At 55.9% G+C, this 19,777-nt stretch overlaps 8 protein-coding genes across 8 annotated transcripts; 6 read left to right on the plus strand and 2 right to left on the minus strand.

Annotated features, from left to right (window-relative positions):
• Positions 1–403: 403 nt before the first annotated feature.
• VDAG_03021 (septation protein SUN4) lies at positions 404–2,373 on the plus strand (the record flags this gene model as incomplete). The annotated part of the gene is made up of 2 exons (XM_009656886.1): positions 404–1,684; positions 1,739–2,373. The coding sequence occupies 2 exons, from the start codon at positions 404–406 to the stop codon at positions 1,790–1,792; spliced, it is 1,335 nt and encodes a 444-aa protein (XP_009655181.1). The 3' UTR covers positions 1,793–2,373.
• A 176-nt stretch (positions 2,374–2,549) lies between these two features.
• Positions 2,550–4,914, plus strand: VDAG_03022 (FMP42 protein). Its single transcript, XM_009656887.1, has 2 exons — positions 2,550–2,971; positions 3,031–4,914. Exons 1-2 carry the CDS (start codon positions 2,767–2,769, stop codon positions 4,512–4,514), a joined length of 1,689 nt encoding a protein of 562 aa, XP_009655182.1. The 5' UTR covers positions 2,550–2,766; the 3' UTR covers positions 4,515–4,914.
• Positions 4,915–4,959: 45 nt separating this feature from the next.
• On the minus strand, positions 4,960–6,729 carry VDAG_03023 (histone deacetylase phd1; the record flags this gene model as incomplete). Its single annotated transcript, XM_009656888.1, has 1 exon — positions 4,960–6,729. Exon 1 carries the CDS (start codon positions 6,448–6,450, stop codon positions 4,960–4,962), a length of 1,491 nt encoding a protein of 496 aa, XP_009655183.1. The 5' UTR covers positions 6,451–6,729.
• An 884-nt stretch (positions 6,730–7,613) lies between these two features.
• VDAG_03024 (uncharacterized protein) lies at positions 7,614–8,942 on the plus strand (the record flags this gene model as incomplete). The annotated part of the gene is made up of 1 exon (XM_009656889.1): positions 7,614–8,942. One exon carries the CDS (start codon positions 7,614–7,616, stop codon positions 8,940–8,942), a length of 1,329 nt encoding a protein of 442 aa, XP_009655184.1.
• Positions 8,943–10,689: 1,747 nt separating this feature from the next.
• VDAG_03025 (UTP-glucose-1-phosphate uridylyltransferase) lies at positions 10,690–13,016 on the plus strand. Its single transcript, XM_009656890.1, has 4 exons — positions 10,690–10,905; positions 11,180–11,275; positions 11,335–11,411; positions 11,478–13,016. The coding sequence occupies exons 1-4, from the start codon at positions 10,774–10,776 to the stop codon at positions 12,766–12,768; spliced, it is 1,596 nt and encodes a 531-aa protein (XP_009655185.1). The 5' UTR covers positions 10,690–10,773; the 3' UTR covers positions 12,769–13,016.
• A 335-nt stretch (positions 13,017–13,351) lies between these two features.
• VDAG_03026 (uncharacterized protein) lies at positions 13,352–14,636 on the plus strand. Its single transcript, XM_009656891.1, has 2 exons — positions 13,352–14,103; positions 14,173–14,636. The coding sequence occupies exons 1-2, from the start codon at positions 13,528–13,530 to the stop codon at positions 14,317–14,319; spliced, it is 723 nt and encodes a 240-aa protein (XP_009655186.1). The 5' UTR covers positions 13,352–13,527; the 3' UTR covers positions 14,320–14,636.
• On the minus strand, positions 14,520–15,281 carry VDAG_03027 (uncharacterized protein; the record flags this gene model as incomplete). The annotated part of the gene is made up of 1 exon (XM_009656892.1): positions 14,520–15,281. The coding sequence occupies one exon, from the start codon at positions 15,279–15,281 to the stop codon at positions 14,520–14,522; it is 762 nt and encodes a 253-aa protein (XP_009655187.1).
• An 806-nt stretch (positions 15,282–16,087) lies between these two features.
• Positions 16,088–18,778, plus strand: VDAG_03028 (aminopeptidase; the record flags this gene model as incomplete). Its single annotated transcript, XM_009656893.1, has 2 exons — positions 16,088–18,253; positions 18,320–18,778. The coding sequence occupies 2 exons, from the start codon at positions 16,088–16,090 to the stop codon at positions 18,776–18,778; spliced, it is 2,625 nt and encodes an 874-aa protein (XP_009655188.1).
• Positions 18,779–19,777: the final 999 nt, after the last annotated feature.

Below are 19,777 nucleotides of genomic sequence, written 5' to 3' on the forward strand. Positions count from 1 at the left end.
GCTCGGGGGGTGAAGGGGGAGCCTTGCTCGCCCGTCTGCCTCCTGCCTGGCTGGATTCGGGGCGCAAGGGACGATTAGCCCGTCTTTCCCTCGTCGCGATCCATGTTTTCTCACCTGATCCCTCCGCCCGCCTCTACCCTGCTTTCTTCTCTTTTACTCCTTTTTTCAACGAAGCCCTCAATCGTTTCCGTTCGTTGCGCCCCATCTGCCCTCCGTCGCTTCCAACTCGAGAGTTTGCTCTCCATTACATTCTTTTGAAACCAGGGCCGGCGCACATTCACTCGTTATTCCATCGAATCAAGCAGCAAACTTAAACGGCACTCATCAACGCCCTGACAACTCACATACACAACTACGTACCTAGCCAGGCGAGACTCCAAACGACAGACGACCGCCAAGCATCATGAAGTCCATCGTGCATCTCACCTTCGCGGCCACGCTTGCCGCCACTGTCGCTGCTCAGCCTCAGCATCATCACCAGCATCAGCAGCTTCACAAGAAGCACATCGCGTCGCCCGTCGAGAAGCGTGAGCCTGATGCCGTCACCGTCTACGAGGTGGGCCCGACAGTGACCCTGTACGAGCTCGCCGGAGAGCACGTTGCGGCCGAAAAGGCCAAGGAGGGCATCGAGGACGGTCTCTACGTCGTCGTCGGCGAGAGCAAGCCCGAGTACACCCCGCCGCCTCCTCCTCCTCCTCCTCCCCCGTCCACCTCCGAGGTTCCCACCCCGACGCCTGTAATGGCGGCTCAGTTTTTCGAGTCCAAGGAGCTGTCCACCTCGACGCCACTGCCCGAGACGACCCCCGAGCCCACGCCTACCACGAGCTCGGTCGCCCCTCCTCCCACCACCACCGCCGTCAAGGTCGACAAGGGCAGCAGCAGCTCGGGCGGCCAGGGCATCAACTCCAAGTTCGACAGCGGCAAGGTCAAGTGCTCCCACTTCCCCTCTGACTACGGCGCGCTCGCCGTCGATTACCTAGGCACCGATGGCTGGATCGGCGTCCAAAAGGTGCCCAAGTACTCGGTCGGCGATGCCTCCATCAGCTACATCGAGACGGCCGTCAACGAGGGCTGCACTCCTGGCTCCTTCTGCTCGTACGCCTGCCCCGTTGGGTACCAGAAGACCCAGTGGCCCTCGGCTCAGGGCGACACGCTTCAGTCTATTGGCGGCCTCTACTGCAACGCAGACGGCTACCTTGAGCTCAGCCGCCCGGAGTACGACACTCTTTGCGAAAAGGGTGCTGGCGGTGTCTGGATCCAGAACGATCTTGACGAGACCTCGTGCGTCTGCCGCACCGACTACCCCGGCACCGAGTCCATGGTCATCCCGACCATTCCCCAGCCCGGTGAGAAGGTTGCCCTGACCAACCCCTCAGCCAACGATTACTACGTCTGGAACAACCTGCCCACCACTGCCCAGTACTACGTCAACAAGAAGGGCCTGCCTGTTGAGGACGCCTGCACCTGGAACAGCCCCGTCGATCCCAAGGGTGCCGGCAACTGGGCCCCCATCAACATTGGTACCGGCAAGGCCGCCGACGGCAACACGTACATCTCCATCTTCCCTAACCTGCCTACCAGCACGGCTCAGCTTGACTTCAACATTGAGATTATTGGTGACGTCAACACAAAGTGCGCTCTCATCGACGGCCAGTACACTGGTGGCGGTTCCACCGGCTGCACCGTAAGTGACCACGTCTTGGTTTCGTGTAGGATATATCAAGCTAACCATGGACAGACAACCCTGGCTGGCACCAAGGGCGAGGCCATCATCCGCTTCTACAAGAACTAAGCGGCGACGATGGCTTCAGCGACTCGGGACCGTATTGCGTGGCCTTACGAGGCGTGAACTTTTGATACCTTTGGACGATACCCTGGACTCCGGATCGCACGGGATTGGCACCAGGACGAACTTGACTGGCAACATCCCAATCGTTTGGTCTCGCGCATTTTGCTTCACCCTATTCGGATCTGGCTGTGCATATGTTTCGTGAATTGGAAATGTTAAGTTGGAGAGACGACGGGTTGACGTAGCGGAAGCATCGGATCGGAGACAGAGATAACAGACCAAGGTTATTCGGGAAGGAAAAACAACGACAAGGACGTTTCCGGATAGTCAACCGTCTGTTGCTAGACCATTTCCTTTGTTTATTCTGCTTTTGTTACCTCGATCTTTGTGCATTTGGCTTGCGCGCTTGCGTTGCTTTGCTCTGTAGCTGGCCGCGACAGGGTGCATTGGTGGAGACCGACTACCTTGTGGCGCTTATGTGCTATGTATGGCATCGGATCAGATGATGCTTTGTCCGTGTATGTATTTTACTGCTTTGGCCGACCTATATAATTCCGATGTGCAATGCGATGACGTTCAATTTGCCTTATCTTGGTGGCTGACGCTGCTCACGAGAAGGGGGGGGGGAGTGGCCAGTGCGGCATTGGCGGTACCTCGAAAGATAAGCAGGTCCCGTGCATGACTTTCGTAGCAGTGACGCCATCACCGTTGGCTGTATCTTTGTCTACCTCTTTCCTTTCCACTTTTGTTTTTCCCTCTTGTCTACAATCCGTGTGTTTGGAATCGGTGATTGGGGCTCAAAGGGGTCTGCTGCACAAGTCTGAGGGCCAATCGCTGTGATTGAAGCAGAACACTGGGTTGATCGTCGATTCGGCATACCACTACTACATCGACAAACGTCAGATCCCCCGATTCCTTATCTTTCACCATCCTCGCCTGTACTCGGTTTTCGACACGACTGTGCGACTTCCTTCAATATGTCGCTCCATCGTGTGGGATCTCTCGAAACCTTTCAGATTTTGCCCCATGCCCCAGGTTCACGACGCGGCAGTGATGCCTCCAGTATACGTGCCAGGAAGCTAAGTTTCAATCCGCTGCCAGACGAATGGGATCCTCCGGCCTCCAAGTCCGATGTCGTACAAGCTGTTTCTGGATTTGAGGTGCCGCAATGGAAACGGATCCGTAAGTGTCGCCGGGCTTCTTTGCTTTCCCTTTTGCTGATCTCCGACGTCGTCATGTAGTACAGATTGCTATAACTGTTCTCTACTGCCTCTTCGCAGCCGGCGTTGTCTTTGGATATGCCGCACTGAAACCGGTGCTTAAAGCAGAGGGTGCCTACCGAGATGTTTGCTACGGCGATGAGTCTGGTCCGACGCACGGAGACACTTGTGTCGAAATACATCTGAACCTCATGTTCACTGTTGCTGCCGTTGCTACTAATGTAGCGGCGCTGCCTGTTGGCGCCATTCTTGACCACTACGGTCCGCGTGTGTGCGGTATTGCTGGTAGCCTCTTCCTCGCATCTGGTTCTCTACTCATGGCCTATGCCGACGAGGTCTCATTTGACGGATTTTTGTTGGGCTATCTGCTCCTCGCACTTGGAGGGCCCTTTACCTTCATCTCATCCTTCCAGCTCTCCAACGCATTTCCTCGCCACTCTGGCCTTATCCTCGCCCTGCTGACGGGCGCTTTCGACTCATCCAGCGCCCTGTTCCTCGCCTACCGCCTCATTTTCCAGGCTACCGATGGCTCCTTTGGCTACCGCCAATTCTTCCTCGCCTACCTTGTCGTACCCGCTTTCATACTGGTCGTACAAATCACCTTGATGCCCAAACAGTCTTATAAGACAATGGGTGATCTTGCCGAGCAGGCAGACCAGATGGAAGCTGCCATTGAAAGGGATGACACTTTGGATGACCAGATCGACGAGAACACTGCTCTCCTCCGCGAGGAACAGCGCTCTCACCGCCAAACCGTTCTGGATGACACTCAGGAGTTGATTGGTGCCCAGGGCGCGGATGAACAGGCCCGGCGCGAGGAGAAGAAGAATTCCATATCTGGCGTCTGGGGCGTCATGCACGCCAACACAGCTCTGCAACAGATTGCATCGCCCTGGTTCGTCCTCATCTGTCTCTTCACTGTCATTCAGATGACGCGCATCAACTACTTTGTCGCCACGATCCGTGCTCAGTACGAAGCCATCTTCGGCAATGTCGCACAAGCCATTGAAGTGAACAACTTCTTTGATGTCGCCTTGCCCGTTGGCGGTATCTTCTCGATCCCCTTCATCGGCCTATTCCTCGATCATACCAGTACCTTCATCGTCCTCACCGTCCTCGTCACCATTGCAACTGCCATTGGCGTCCTGGGCATCCTACCTTACACGTGGGCTGCCTACACCGGTATCTGCCTCTTTGTACTGTACCGCCCATTTTACTACACGGCCGTATCCGACTACAGTGCCAAGGTCTTTGGCTTCCGAACCTTCGGCACCGTCTATGGCACCATCATCTGCCTCTCTGGTTTGCTGAATTTCTCCCAGTCGGGTCTGGACTATCTGTTTCACCAGACGTTCAAGGGGGATCCGGTGCCCGTCAACGTCATGCTGTTGTCTGCTGGCTTTGCAGTCGGTATCTTGCTGGTTGGATTTGTGGGTGTCCGGACTAGAGGGTTGCGGCGCAAGGTACTGGAGACTGAGGCCGAAAATGCGGTACTGGGGCACTAGAAGTCGCCACGCAAGCCTCGCTCTTTGCGTCTAGTCGAGTCACCCTGGAAGGGGACGCGGAAAGATCCTGGGAATTTTCATCATCAGTCTGAGTCTCTCATCAACACAGACCAGCCATGCGGGTTCTACAGGCTGCCTGGTTGATTAGTGGCATGCGAGGATGGCGGCACGCGCAACCGACAAATCGCATCAAAACCAATGCGCGCACTGCTTTAGAAGCAGTAGCTGACATACAACGTTACTGGGCCTGCTCTCAAAACTCAAGTGACCGTCAAGCAAGCGTCAGTGGATTCTTGTTCTGATCTCTGTGAAGCGATGTTGCTTCGACGAGACGAGGGGGAAATGGTCATTGTTGAGAGGAAGTCATAGTGTATTCGAAATCATTGGTCTTCAAACTCCGTATCTGGCTCGTCAAAGTACACCGTATCATCCTGCAAAACACCCCTCAAAGCTCCATGGGAATACCGATCGCTTCCTCCCGCAGCTTCCGGAGCCCGTCGTCCCTCGCCTCTCTCTCCTCGCGTAGCTGAGCCTCAACGTCGTCCCGGATACCACCAAGATCAGGCGGGATGACCTGCGACTGGACGCTCGGCGCAGCCTCGACGAAGCGCAGCTGCTCGTTGACGTGCTGCACAATCTCATGCAGGCGCTTCTGCGGGTTCTTGTTGACACGGGGTTCGCCTAGAATCTGCTCGAGCGTCGGGAAGAGCTCCTCGTAGCGGAACTGGTCGCGCCACGGCGTGTGGCTTGGAATGATGGGCGCAATGCGGTCCTGGATGCCGGCGGCGATGCTCGTCTCGTAGGCCCAGGCGCGGGCCACGTTTCGCGGCGTGTAGCCGCCGCCGCCGAAGAGGATCATGGGAAGGCCAAACTTTTTGCAGAATTCAACGCAGCTACCGTGCCCTTGCACCTGGAGGTTGAACTTGCCGAGACGGTCGCCGGCGAGCGAGTCGGCGCCGCACTGCAGGGCGATGGCGCTGGGGCGGAACTTTTCGATACACTTGCCGATGACGTTCTCGAAGAGCCATCCGTACTGCTCGTCCGTGATGCCATCGTTCAGCGGGACGTTGACCGAGTGGTGCGCGCCCGGATTGTGCTCGTTCTTGGGGCCATTGTCGTCGAGGGCGCCAGTGCCGGGGAAGAACGTGTCGGGCGCGTATTTGTGAAAGGAGACGGTCATGACCCTGTCGGTGGAGAAGAATGCTTCTTCGACGCCATCGCCGTGATGTACGTCAATGTCGATGTAGAGCACGCGGGGATAACATCGGAGGAGCTGGAGGATGGCGACAACGATGTCGTTGATGTAACAGAAACCGGAGGCCTCGGACTTCTTGGCGTGGTGTAGCCCACCGCCCCAGGCTATTGCAATGTCAGATTGCTTCGAGCAGATCTTGCGTGCCGCGTCCAGGGAACATCCGCCCGACATGGAGCAGTAGTCGTAGAGGCCCTCGAACAAGGGACAGTCGGAGCCACCAAGGTTGAACATGAGCTCCGGCGTGGGGTTCTCAATATCTCGGGGCTGCGCTTCAGGCATGACTGTTCCCAGAAAGTCGAGATAGTCCTTTGAATGAAAGCTGTTGAGCTCCTCAAAGGTTGCAGCTCTCGATGTATAGTTGTCCATCGCAAAATTCATGCCGTAGGAGAAGACCAGACTTTTCGACAAGGTCAGACGCCAGGGCTTCATCGGATGGGTCTGGCCGAAGTGATGCTTCTCCATCTCCGGATTGACGTGAAAGGAGACATTATACCCCTTTGGCCTCGTGACGCCCATTTCCTGTGCATACCGCTTGCATTTGCCAAAGTATTTGGCATTGTCCTCATCGCTGGGCCGTCCAAGGGGGACGCTGTATTCCTCGACGATAGGATCCGTTCCTATTGTATGTGGGAGGTAATTTGGTTTCGAGCGAAACCTGTAAGGCGGTGTGACATTGGACATGATGGCAGCAAGGCGAGCGGCGCCCGTCACCCAAACTGTCGAGACTCACGTGTGGGCGAGCTGAGGTTAGATGATGAGACAAGGTTAAGATGTGGAACGTGCAGGAGGACGCGAGGACCTGAAGTCGTGATATGTAAGAGGGAGGTTCAAGACGTCACCGCCAGCACAATGAGAAGTACGTTGATCAACTGGCTATACAGAGGCACATCATCTGCCGAGCTGAGTCGCAAAGTATCGTGACAACGTTGTGGTGTTGAAGATGTCGAAGACAAATCACCTACAGAGATCCACGCAGGTACTTAGCTCGTGCGCTTAGGTACTTGGGTCCACTGGGTACATGGTACATCTTGGTGGCTTCAAGTACCTTGATCTTGCTGACTGTCGGTATGGAAGAGGGCCCTGCAAAATCGGCATGCCTTCCTAGTGGGTCGGGCAACATCAAATGTAAGTCACTCTGAGAGCTCGTTACCCCTTAGCGGCGCGAGTCTCAAGGTATGAGAATGTACCAGTCGATTCAGGATACTTATTTTGCAAGTCACTCGATGAATCCGTGCGACCAACCATCTTGCTGTTCTTGAGGGGCAAACTAATTAGGGAGGCTGAGATTTCCCTTGGCACCTTTCGTCCTCGACCTCCAGTCTTTCCATCCTCACACGCCAGGTCCTTGCGACTACGACACATCTTCGCTTTCCCAACGCTCGTACCAAGAGAACCGTTCTACGAGAGCAAGCGCATCATAACACGTCGACTCTATTCCCAGCCTCCATATTTTCTTACCATCACCACCCTTCCCCCCCTTTCCCACAGGTGAGCCAAGTCACAATTGTCACTTGCCATTTGCATAGGACGCTGGCCTCCCACCTCCACATCTGCACACTCCATCTTGCCTCTCGTGCGCCATCCCTGATATCGTTCGCGTACCCCATCACAATTCCCATCCTTCCCATTACAGCCTCTTCTGTCGCCTCTCCTTGCCGCGTCTTCCAACCACCATCACTACCACTGCCGCACCTATCCAGTCTGCTTCTTCTGCATCCCGTCCACGTCGCTCTCCCTGGCCCAGCGAGGATTCCCCGCGCCCATCTGCTGCCACCCATCGAGCCTGCTTCTCGCGTCGCATCTGCTTCCACTGAACATCGGGGCACAGCCCCTCCGTTAACCCGATGCCTAGAGACGATCTGTCGATCGACTGGGTCAGGAAGATGCCGGCGGCCGAGGCCCTCGACCCAGCTATCGTCCTCGATGACTGGATCAACCGCGTCCAGAACCTCCCCGAGGAGATCCGCTTTATGCAAGACGAGATTGCCGACAAGGACAGGCAATACCAGGAATGTGTCAAGCTTGTTGATGACCGTGACGGCAAGATACAAAAATGGATCAAGGCTCAAGGCAGCCATGAGGTCAACCCGAAGGAAGACGGCCTGAGATCGCAAATTCGCGATAACTTTGCGCGCGCAGACAGGCTGGCAACCGAAAAGATCAACTTGACGCAGCGACTACAGGCCAACATGGACAAACATCTACGAAACCTTGACCAGCACATCAAGCTACTCTACGATCGCGCCGAGCCTGGTTTCAACGACCCCGACGAATGCCCCTCTCTTCTCAGGCCGAGTGCTGCAAACCACTCTGCGCCGTCCGCGCGTGCCGTCAACCCCAGCAGCCACCCCTCCGCGACCGCTGCTGTGAATGCTACGCCTCTTGGGCCTTTGGTCAACTCCGCCACGCCGACCGCCGCACGCGCGACCAACCCTCAAGTCCGAACCGCCCAGGCACAACAACATGCGGCTTCCGCCCCGGCAACGCCGGCTGCGAGTATGATTCTCAATCGACAGGCGCGCGAGACCTCCGCTGGCCCGGGAAGTGGGGCACCGAAGCGTGGACCTCGAGCCAACTCTGGACTGGGCAATCTACCTTCAGCGTCCAGCGCACTCGCCAGACACTCGTCCCTAGGCCCCGGGACTCCGAAGGGCTCTGCGGGACCAGGTACGGCCGCTGCCACTGTTCGTGCCGGCAGCGCTGGTCCCCGGTCCGCCTCTCAAAAAGCGCTGAGCGTGTCAGGCCTAGGCCGCAAGGGCACTCCGAACGGAGTCAATCGCAAAAAGGCACCGAAGTCGTCGCTATCACGGGTGAAAAAGTCTGGCAACAGAAACTCGCCTGCGTCTACAGCAGACAGTGAGTTGTCGGAAGCGGAGAGTGCAAGCATGGACGATGGCGATGAGCGGCGACTGGACCGAGCCAGCGGCACACCCAACCGAGAAGGCAAAGATGGAGACGGCGACGAGAGCATGGGCGAGGCGGACGACGACGATGCTGGAGATGACAAGAAATACTGCACATGCCAGAATGTTAGTTTCGGCGACATGGTGGCTTGCGATAACGACGACTGTCCCTATGAGTGGTTCCATTGGTCCTGCGTTGGTCTCAAGAGCGAACCCAACGGGACCTGGTATTGTCCAGTTTGCACGGAGAAGATGGGCAAGAAGAAGTGATTACACGGCACAGGATCAACCAACCATACGGGGAATGGCGTTTTTGACTTGATAAATGATACCCAAGGTAGCAGTCGGTGTACAAGGTCGATGGATGCTTTTTAAAAAACCAATACCGTAACTTGAATCGTACTATGCAAAAATCAGTGACCTCACAAAGTGGCGTCCTTGAAATAGTGATATATGCGCTACGCACGCCAGCTTAGTGTCTCAATTCTATCAGCACATCGGGACGGCATATGGTAAGCATAGCATGGATGATCACAATTCGAGGTTTGCTGTGACATTGCGGCCGTTATAAAAACCACAACGCACCGACCCAAAAGAGTCAAATGCAATGGCACATGGGGGAGATGGCGAGACGTCATTCGACCAAAAAAAAGCTCTCCCATATGACAGCACCAATTCTAGACCCAGTGAACCGCCACTGGTGATAAGACAGCCGAAGCAGCCAATCTGGACCGTAGCACCTCAGGCCCGTGTTGGAACGGGTCAGCAAATTGCGCGAGGGATGAGGCGTGGCCATAGCTTTCGCCCGGATCTCTTCTTGTCACTAGCTTCCAGACGACATGGGAAGGGGGGGGGGGGATATGGTCTTGGTGGTAGGGAAAATCACGAAAAGGCCGCCTCTCGTTTCGTTTCTCGTTTCTCGTGTTGTAGGGGGGGCCATTTGAGCGGAAGCGAGAGTGTGACGAGATAAATTCGGAAAATTTAGGGTGGGCTGTTGCAGTCAAGGCCGGAACGGTATCCTTCCTGAGCTGGCGGGATAGACCATCGGATTTGAGCGATGGACAAAAGGCTGATGGAGGGCAGCGGGGGGCAATGGAGGGGGAATTTCTCGCTCTTGTTGGGCGGTTGGGCGGCAAATGGGTGGGAAGGTGGGGGGTAGAGTACCTGTAGGACATGGGAAGGGGGGCGAGAGCTACAGCCTGGCAGCGCCACCACATGTTTATGGCACCTGTTGAATGCTCAGCGAGGACGCCAGTCTTGCATGGAGGAGAGGCATTATTATGGTGATTTTTTTCTCTCTCTCGTTGTTTCTCCTTAGAACCCCGTAGCCGCGCAGCAGGTGGGACCGCGGAATCTCGATGGAGGCGGGGAGAGGGCCCAGAGCAGCGTGGATGTAGGAAATTGGACAATGGCAAGGCAGTTCCAGTTCCCACAGTGATAGAGGATCTGTCTGATCCATGCTGCCAGGTTGAATAGTTGCTTGACCAGGGAAGTCGGTGCCTCCTGAGCTTCCCTGCTGCTAGGTTGTCCAGCTTGTGATAAACCATAAAACTACCCGGCCTACCCCCCTATGCTGTTGAAGCCGTTCCCCCTTTCCCATTTTCTTCCTGATTCACACATCAATCGTTCCCACGTACGTTTGCACAGCTCGCAAACCACCAGTCAAGCCAAGGTAAGCCCATGATCAGACCCATCTTTCCTGTGGAGGGCTCCGCCGATCACGCTCTGAAGACAATCTGTAATGCGGACTGCCTTACCTGCCTGCCAATGGGCCGCGGAGCAAGTTCCTACGAACTGTGAGCGGCGGACAGGCTCGGGGGGCAAGCGTCAGGATGCAGATGGCAGGAGCATGTTGCCCGTACTTGTTGTTCCTCCCAAGCTTACCACGTCCAATTACGTCAGGCACAGGCAGCCCAGCAACAACTAAGGACTCGAGCTTCTGCGAACCCCGCCATCCCTCCTACTTCTCCCCCAATTCCTCTCAACCTCAACGAGACTTCGTATTTCTTCTGGCCCCGCCACTTTGCTCGCCAGGCTCTTCGTCCATCACAGCTCCCCAGACGGTTCGTTCCAACGATACATACGACACTTTCTTGACAAAATGGCTTCCGCAATTAAGAGCGCGCTGCCTTCTCACCTGTCACCCCTTGCTGGTGCTGGCAATGGCGGCAAGGATTCCGGCAACGAGCAGGAGTTCACCTCGCGCCACCACGGCAAGACGAGGTCGCATATGGTGAGTAGCTGCCTCTTCCCGTACTCTCCAAGTTTCCCGATCTCTCGAACGACGTCTGGCTTTGGGCAATGCACACTTCAATCGCCCCGAGGCACCCTTTCCCCTCTTCGACGAGTTATCGTTGGCTTGGAAGATTGCGTGCGCGTACGATTGTGCGTTGTCTCGTGGCCAGTCGCGTGGCCAGCCGCAAAAAGCTCATCAGGGCCCATTCGGCTCTTCTGCATCATGCAGACTGACCGCACTGCTGCGATTCTGTTGCTAACTCGCCCGCCAGGCTTTCGAGAACACTTCGACCAATGTCGCCGCTGCCCAGATGCGCAATGCGCTCACCCAGCTTGCCGAGTCCGTGGAGGACCCTGAGCAGAAGAAGGTCAGTCAGCCAAGCCCGTAGTCACGATGAGCGGCGCGCTAACCAATGTTACACTGTAGCTTTTTGACACGGAGATGGACAACTTCTTTGCCCTCTTCCGTCGCTACCTGAACGACAAGGCCAAGGGCAACGCTGTGTAAGCCCACCCTTCGCATATACCAGTGCCCTGAAATACAGAACTGTTTGCTAATCCATGCCATAGCGACTGGGATCGCATTGCCCCTCCCGCCCAGGGCCAGGTCGTCGACTACGAAGATCTCGCCAACACGGAGGCCGTCCAGTTCCTCGACAAGCTGGCCGTCCTCAAGCTCAATGGTGGTCTCGGTACCTCGATGGGCTGCGTTGGCCCCAAGTCGGTCATTGAGGTTCGTGACGGCATGTCCTTCCTCGACCTTTCCGTCCGTCAGATCGAGTACCTGAACCGCACGTACAACGTCAACGTGCCCTTTATTCTGATGAACTCGTTCAACACCAACGATGATACCGCCGCTATTATCAAGAAGTACGAAGGTCACAACGTTGACATCCTCACCTTCAACCAGTCCCGTTACCCCCGTATCTTGAAGGACTCCCTCCTGCCCGTCCCCAAGAAGTTCGAGTCTTCCATCTCCGAATGGTACCCTCCGGGCCACGGTGACGTTTTCGAGTCCCTCTACAACTCTGGCATCCTCGACCAGCTCATTGAGCGCGGTATCGAGATTGTCTTCCTCTCCAACGTCGACAACTTGGGCGCCGTCGTCGACCTCCGCATCCTGCAGCACATGGTTCAGACCGAGTCTGAGTACATCATGGAGCTGACCAACAAGACCAAGGCTGACGTCAAGGGTGGTACCATCATCGACTACGAGGGCCAGGCTCGTCTCCTCGAAATCGCCCAGGTCCCTAAGGAGCACGTCAACGAGTTCAAGTCGATCAAGAAGTTCAAGTACTTCAACACGAACAACATTTGGCTGAACCTCAAGGCCATTAAGCGTGTTGTCGAGAACGATGAGCTTGAGATGGAGATCATCCCCAACGGAAAGACCATTCCTGGTGACAAGAAGGGCGAGTCGGACATCTCCATCATCCAGCTCGAGACGGCTGTCGGCGCTGCTATTCGTCACTTCAACAACGCGCACGGCGTCAATGTGCCCCGCAGGCGCTTCCTGCCCGTCAAGACGTGCTCTGACCTGATGCTCGTTAAGTCTGATCTCTACACCGTCAAGCACGGCCAGCTCCAAATGAGCTCGTCCCGTTTTGGCGACGCTCCCCTCATCAAGCTGGGCAGCGACTTCAAGAAGGTCTCTGACTTCCAGAAGCACATTCCTTCAATCCCCAAGATCATCGAGCTCGACCACCTGACCATCACTGGTGGTGTGAACCTCGGTCGTGGAGTGACTCTGAAGGGCACCGTCATTATTGTGGCGACCGAGGGCAGCACCATTGACATCCCCCCCGGATCTATCCTCGAGAACGTGGTTGTCCAGGGAAGCTTGCGTCTGCTGGAGCACTAAAATGTTTGTTTTCACGTTTGAGTTTGCTTTTCGAACGGGGACACTTACACAGGTTGGACTTTTGGCTTGGCTTGCTACTCTTGTGGACAGTTGACAGGTTCCCGTGTGGGTTCCCACGTGCATCTGTTTGTGGAGAGCTTGGTCACCATGATGCAGACATTACTTGGCATTTAATAGGCAAAACGCAGCGTCATTTGAAACTTCACATGTGGTCCGATTGCAATTAATGACAAGTTGACGTTTCTTTGCATGTCGTATAATTACCAGCCTGGCCGTTCGCTCATCGGGGGCTGCCAAGCATCGTGACGAAGAGTAGGGGAGCCGAGACGTGTTCGGCTTCTGCTCCGCTGTTGCACGTGGTCAGCCGGATCGGGTGAGACCGATAAGACCCGCGCTTTCACCCACATAACCTCCTTTTCTGAACCCGGTCGCAGCACGCACCCGGTCGGGCCAGCCTTGACAAGGAATGCGACGACCAAATTCGGCATTTGATTGCCTCAATTTAACATGTCAAAATGGGCAGTTGATGCGCATCGTTTAACATTCTTCTTGAATCCACCTCACTGCAACATCCTACGACTTCGACCTGGTAATCACGTCGCTGGACCAGCCAATCTCATCTAGCACGACATTGATTCATTCTTGCGGAGGTCGCTAGTCGTCCATCTGGCCCCTGTTTGGTTGCATACTGCTGGAGTCGACCGACACCGCATCACCAAGAAGTCTCCGAGGCGACGAGGCAACACTTGAATGTCCACCATGCCCCAGCTACGCTCCATGCCTCAGCTACGCTCCAACGGCCCGATTCTTGTCACCGAATCGTCACTGCCATATTGGCAAGTCAACGTCGAGCCCAGCGCGAGAACAGAAGAATGCCCGGCAGCGCTGCTCAATCTTGATGATAAAGACATTGGCATCCTGAGCACGCCGGATGCCGATTACCAAGCACAATCGTGGGCCGAGGTGCGGCACCTGACGGCGACGAATCACCTCGAGCACTTCCGTCGTGTGCCGTCTGATTTACGCCGGTACAGGGTCTTCATCTACGATCTGAAGCAAGAACACGGCAGCGTGATGAACTTTGTCCTGAAGTACAGGTTGGGCTGGCAGGCACCCATCATACCAAGAGGCAGACCATTTGAGTATGAAGAGGACCTTAAAGTGCTGCACAACGACTGGCCGTATGGAATTGACCCACGGATTAAGCACTTGATTGTGTGGACAAAGTTTGACTTGGAAGAGGATCCAGAGACGGGCGACTTGAGCGATGAGACGAGGAGAAAAGTCGACGGGTACGTGAACGAAGCGTTTCGCGCTCATATGCCAGAGGATACGGTAAGTCGTCCTTCGTTGTGGGCACTGACATGGCACAAAGGACGACATGCTAATGTTTTTGGCGCATAGGTCATTTGGTTCCGCAACTGGAGTAGTCTCAAATCCATCCATGCAGTCGAGCATTTTCACGTCATGCTCTTTGACCCGCCGGAAGGCTTCATCCAGCAAGTCACTGGTGGCGACATCCCGTTGTCTGTTCTTGCGAGACAGCGATAGGAAAGGAAAACGGTGTGGATTAGAGCTCGTTGCAGCTGACCCTGTATTCCACGCGAGAAGCCTGGGCCATGGGGATGGCAGTTGGCTTTTCGAGGCCGATCTTTAGCTGCCAGCACTTTTCTGGAGCGGGGTTACACGCCGATGAAGTTAGGTGCTTGAACAGCTGTGCGGCGAGAGTGGCGGCGAGAGCCTCAAGAGTCTCAAACGAGGACTCTTCCATTGTCTGTAAGATTGTTCAGTGTTGTATCTACCTCAAAAAGGGCCAGGTAGAGGGGAGCTACCTTGACAATGACGGCTTCAATACCCGTGTATACATCAGCCTGGCAGACAAACTGGTCAATGTCGACGTCAGCCACGACGACTTGCTTGGCCGTTCGCTCGTTGTCGTTCACCCCGATCAAGGTAGGGACGCGAAGTCGGTGAAATGACAGACAGCAGGCTTTTGAGGCAGTTTCCTCTGAACCGTCTGGATAGGCGATCGAGTGAGTGAGACTCACGCCCTCACCAAGCAGAGAGGCCTTGGGGAGGGCTAGAGTCAGACTGGCGTACCGCACCTTGGCGGGGTCACGCAATATCCTCCGTGGCGGTTTGGCAGCCGAGCTTTCGCCAGGATAGACGACATCATTACCCAAGTGTTCGACAAGGTCGTTGATGGTGATGCGGCTCGCCCCTTCGCTGTGGGCTCCCAGGCGGCCCAGGCTTGCCAGGACAGCTTTGGCCAGGAGCCCATAGTGGACAGTATCCTCGCTGACAGTGTCGCTGCTGGCGGCAACATGGAAGGGCTTGGCCAGGGAAACCTCGGCGGTGACTAGAGCTGGTTGATCTTTGCCGGTCCGCCCCCAAGCGTCGGTGCCAGCCCGAATGACGGTTTGCAGGCTACGGACGTGAATGGCTGCATATGGCTCGCCTGTCAGGGTTCGGACCTCCCACGAGGAACGCAAGCGACTGGTGGGAAACGCCATCCTGCCAAATAAAGAGCTTCCGGGGCCAGATACTGGCAGTTCTGAACAGTTTCGATAGGAGATGAGTGTTCTCCCACCGTATACTGGCTGTGCGAAAAAGAGACTGATTGAAGCTGCACAAATACCAATGGTGACCGATGCTGTACTGCACAATGGCACGGCGGCCAGGGTCGGGCCAGAGTGGGCCCGGGGACAATCTGAGTGAAATCGGCAGCCTAAGGCAGCGTCAGTGCTGGATTTTTGCGCTGAAAGAATGAGCAGATAGGAGCTTCCCCCAACGGTGCATTCAGGACCCCCAAAAGCTAGTAACCTGCCGAGTACCTCCCAGCCCTGGACAGGTGCATGTTTGCTTGCTTGCAGCTGCTGTTGCCCCTCCTTTTGAAACTACCCCTGCCCCCTGCCACACTCTGCAGCTCTGCCCCTCAACCCCCGCCTTCGCGCCTGGCCGACCGCCAGCTACAGCCATAGTCTCCTCGTGTTCTTGCCCCTCGTTCTTGTCCCCCCTTCCCAATGTCCATGTATCTACGGTCTTCTCGCCCAGTCGGGACAGTCTTACGACGTATACACTCTCCTCCCAAGCAGCCAATCTCACCTCAGATGTAAGCTTCCGAGCTTGAACCTTGCCCCTCTTCACAGGTCGATAAAAAAGCTGACTCAATTGCTTTCCGCGCAGCTCCTCCCTGGGTCGATACTCTAGCTCCTTCCCTTCCCGAACGACCCCTCGAGCTTCCCGTCCAGCTCGCAACCTTCCCCGCCAAAACCCATTCCGCAGTCTGCCCACGCGCCAGTGCTCCTACAAGCGCAACATGTGCCGCTTCGCTGATGCCGATGGCGCTTCCACGACCCAGGCCCCGACTGACCGCGGTCTGTTGCCTACCAACATTGTTCCTCGTCACTACGACGTGACGCTGGAGCCGAACTTTGAGACGTTCCGATTTGATGGTCTTGTTAAGATTGATCTCGACTTCGCCGAAGACTCCACAAGTATCACTCTGCACGCCCTCGACATTGACATTAAGCCTGCTGCGGTGGTCTTGGACGGACAGGCGACGACCCTGAGTAGCGCGGACATAAGCCACAATGAGGACAGGCAGACCAGCACCTTTGACCTCAAGAAGACTGTGTCGAAGGGCACGAAAGGCCAGATCGAAATCAAGTTTGAGGGTGAACTGAACGACAAGATGGCGGGTTTCTATCGTTCCACCTACAAGAAGGCCGACGGCTCCTCGGGCATTATCGCAACCAGCCAGATGGAGGCCACCGACTGTCGCCGAGCGTTCCCCTGCTTCGACGAGCCTGCCCTCAAGGCCGAGTTTACCGTCACGCTGATTGCCGACAAGAACCTCACCTGTCTCTCTAACATGGACGTGGCTGAGGAGACGGATGCCCACGATGGCAAGAAGGCAGTCAAGTTCAACAAATCGCCCCTGATGTCCACCTACCTCATCGCCTTCATTGTTGGCGAGCTGAACTACATCGAGACGACAGCTTTCAGGGTGCCCATTCGGGTCTACGCGCCGCCATCTGAGGACATTGAGCATGGCCGCTATGCCCTTGACATTGCTGCCAAGGGTCTGGAGTTCTACGAGAAGGAATTCGGGATCGAGTATCCGCTGCCCAAGCTCGACCAAGTTGCCATGCCTGACTTCGCGGCGGGCGCCATGGAGAACTGGGGTCTCATCACCTACCGCACTGTTGAGGTCTTGTTCAACGACAAAACCAGCGGTGCCGTGGTCAAGGAGCGAGTGTCTTCGGTCATTCTGCACGAGCTGGCGCACCAGTGGTTCGGTAACCTGGTGACGATGAAGGAATGGCAGTCTCTCTGGCTGAACGAGGGCTGGGCCGAGTTTGGCGCTCGCTACTCCCTCAATGCCCTTCACCCTGAGTGGAAGCTCAAGGAATCCTTCGTATCCGAGGATCTGCAGTCGGCCTTGTCGCTCGATGGTCTTCGTAGCAGCCATCCTATCGAAGTACCAGTCAGCCGCCCAGAGGAGATCAACCAGATCTTCGACAGCATCAGCTACGCCAAGGGCTCTTGCGTTGTCCACATGCTGTCTGATTACCTCGGCGAGGAGGTCTTCATGGAGGGCGTGCGCAAATATCTGAAGCGTCACATGTACGGCAACGCCAGCACAGAGCAGCTGTGGGAGGCCCTGAGTGAGGTGAGCGGCAAGGATGTTGCTACCATCATGGGCCCCTGGACCAGGCATGTCGGTTACCCTGTTGTATCAGTCACCGAGAACGGAAGTGACGTTCGTCTTGAGCAACACCGATTCCTCACGACTGGCGATGTCAAGCCCGAGGATGATCAGGTCCTCTACCCTGTGTTCCTCAACCTTCGCACCAAAGACGGCGTGGATGGCGATCTAACCTTGAAGAGCCGGGACTCAAGCTTCAAGCTTGGCGAGGCTGGCGAGTTCTTCAAGATCAACGCCAACTCCGCCGGTTTCTACCGCACGCAATACACCAGCGAGCGCCTCGAAAAGCTCGGCAACGCCGCCGACAAGTTGACGGTTCAGGACAGGGTCGGCCTCGTCGCTGATGCCAGCGCTCTAGCGACTTCTGGATACCAAAAGACCTCAGCCAGTCTCGGCCTCTTCCGCGCCTTGAGCAGCGCTGGCGAGTCTGAATTCCTAGTCTGGGATCAGATCCTTTCGCGCCTGGGCTCTATCCGCATGGCATGGATCGAGGATCAGCACATTGTGGATGCCATTATGAAGTTCCAGCAAGAGATCACGTCTCCGCTCGTAGACAGGCTTGGATGGGAGTTCTCCTCGACTGATGGCCACGTTGAGCAGCAGTTCAAGGCGCTGGTTTTCGGCGCCGCGGGCATGAGCGGCAACAAGCAAGTCATTGCGGCTGCACAGGACATGTTCAAGAAGTTCATGGACGAGGAAGATCGATCGGCTATCCACCCCAACATCCGCGGCAGCGTTTTCTCCCTCAACCTGAAATACGGTGGCGAGAAGGAGGTTAGTCTTTGGACACCAATGCAGCTAATTATGAGTTACTGTGCTAACGAAACGCCCTCCCCTTAGTATAATGGTGTTCTCGACTTCTATATGCACAAGGCCAAGAGCAGCGATGAACGCAACTCTGCATTGCGCACACTCGGCCAGTCGCGCAAGATGGTGCAGCAGACGCTTGATCTCTTGCTTAGTGGCAAGATCCGAGACCAGGACGTGTATCTGCCCATCGGCGGCCTGAGAGCCAGTCGCGAGGGCATTGAGGGGCTCTTTGAGTGGATGCAGAAGAACTGGGACGCCATCTCGGCCAAGTTCCCGGCATCATCGCCGATGATTGGCAACGTGGTGGCCTACTGCGTTGGCGGTCTGAGCACGCAGGCGCAGCTCGACCAAGTGACGGCATTCTTCGAAAACAAGGGCACGGCCGGCTTCGACCGGTCTCTGGCGCAGGCGACAGACTCGATCAAGGCGAAGATGTCGTGGAAGGCTCGGGACACGGACGACGTGAGACAGTGGTTGGATTCGCAGTAAAAAGGGTGGGGGCTTGGGAGACGAGAATAAAACCCAGCAGTCCGCGATGTTATTAATAGCCAAACCTCTCTTTGTATCATACTATTGTTTTCTAATCTGGACCACCAGACATCAGGGAAACACGCTCCATTGGAGATCTTGCTGCTTTTGGGTGCTGCAGGGATCGGCGACGGCGGAGGTAGACCAGTACATGTATAGCCACGCCTGAGGTGATTTGCAGCAGACGTGAGAGCTTGTGGCACCACGACGTACGGCGTGCGAGAAACCCGAACCTGCCAAGGGAGGCTCTGAGAAGGGTCTATGGCCCCCAGTTGGAAAAGGCGCAGATTTTGATACCCAGCAAGCCTGCAAGGCGCTCCATCGAATCATGAGCGCTAGTGGTGGGGAGCTCAAGGAATGCTGATGAGCTAGGCGGCTAGGGTCTCGTTGAGGGGCGCCCTACGGTGCGTTGGTGCGTCGCTGCGTTTGGTGGGTTGCTAGGCTTGCTAGGTCTGGTCATGCATGTTAAGCAGGAACACTGGATGACTGCAAACAGACACGGAACGACAGGGTTCTCCGATAACGGCTCCAACGCTCAACACAGGAGGGGTCGGAGGGGCAGAGGCAAATGCATCACTGCCCCTCCTTACGGGCCCGTGCTCCCTTGAACTGATACAGTGTGCTTGTCTGTGGGCAGAAACCTACCTACCCCTCCATGAGGCGGAAGGTGAAGTGAGCGAGCGTGACGGAAAGCCACAGAAACCAAGGCCACGCTCCACGCCAGGGAAGGAGCACGAATGTAAGGCGGTAGCCGAGAGGTACCTGACATTGGGTACCTACCGACCAACCTTGCCTCAGATTGACGCCTCCCTAGCCATCTCTGGTGAGCCCACCCCATAGATATTCAGCTCTCTTGCAAAACACCTTGCTTGTCCCACCTACTTCTACTTCTTCCTCTTGTTTTGACACCGTACTCAACGATTCCAGTAAATCATCACCAAATCTACCAATCTAGGTCAG

The sequence above is a fragment of the Verticillium dahliae genome, genomic scaffold (assembly GCF_000150675.1).
Source record: "Verticillium dahliae VdLs.17 supercont1.5 genomic scaffold, whole genome shotgun sequence".
Classification (NCBI taxonomy): domain Eukaryota; kingdom Fungi; phylum Ascomycota; class Sordariomycetes; order Glomerellales; family Plectosphaerellaceae; genus Verticillium; species Verticillium dahliae.

Coding starts and splice junctions, on each gene's coding strand:
- VDAG_03022 (XM_009656887.1), top strand. CDS start 2,767: ATGTCGCTCCATCGTGTGGGATCTCTCGAAACCTTTCAGATTTTGCCC. Junction 2,972..3,030: donor GCCGCAATGGAAACGGATCC/GTAAGTGTCGCC, acceptor GTCGTCATGTAG/TACAGATTGCTATAACTGTT.
- VDAG_03025 (XM_009656890.1), top strand. CDS start 10,774: ATGGCTTCCGCAATTAAGAGCGCGCTGCCTTCTCACCTGTCACCCCTT. Junction 10,906..11,179: donor GCAAGACGAGGTCGCATATG/GTGAGTAGCTGC, acceptor CTCGCCCGCCAG/GCTTTCGAGAACACTTCGAC. Junction 11,412..11,477: donor AAGGCCAAGGGCAACGCTGT/GTAAGCCCACCC, acceptor TCCATGCCATAG/CGACTGGGATCGCATTGCCC.
- VDAG_03026 (XM_009656891.1), top strand. CDS start 13,528: ATGCCCCAGCTACGCTCCATGCCTCAGCTACGCTCCAACGGCCCGATT. Junction 14,104..14,172: donor CTCATATGCCAGAGGATACG/GTAAGTCGTCCT, acceptor TTTGGCGCATAG/GTCATTTGGTTCCGCAACTG.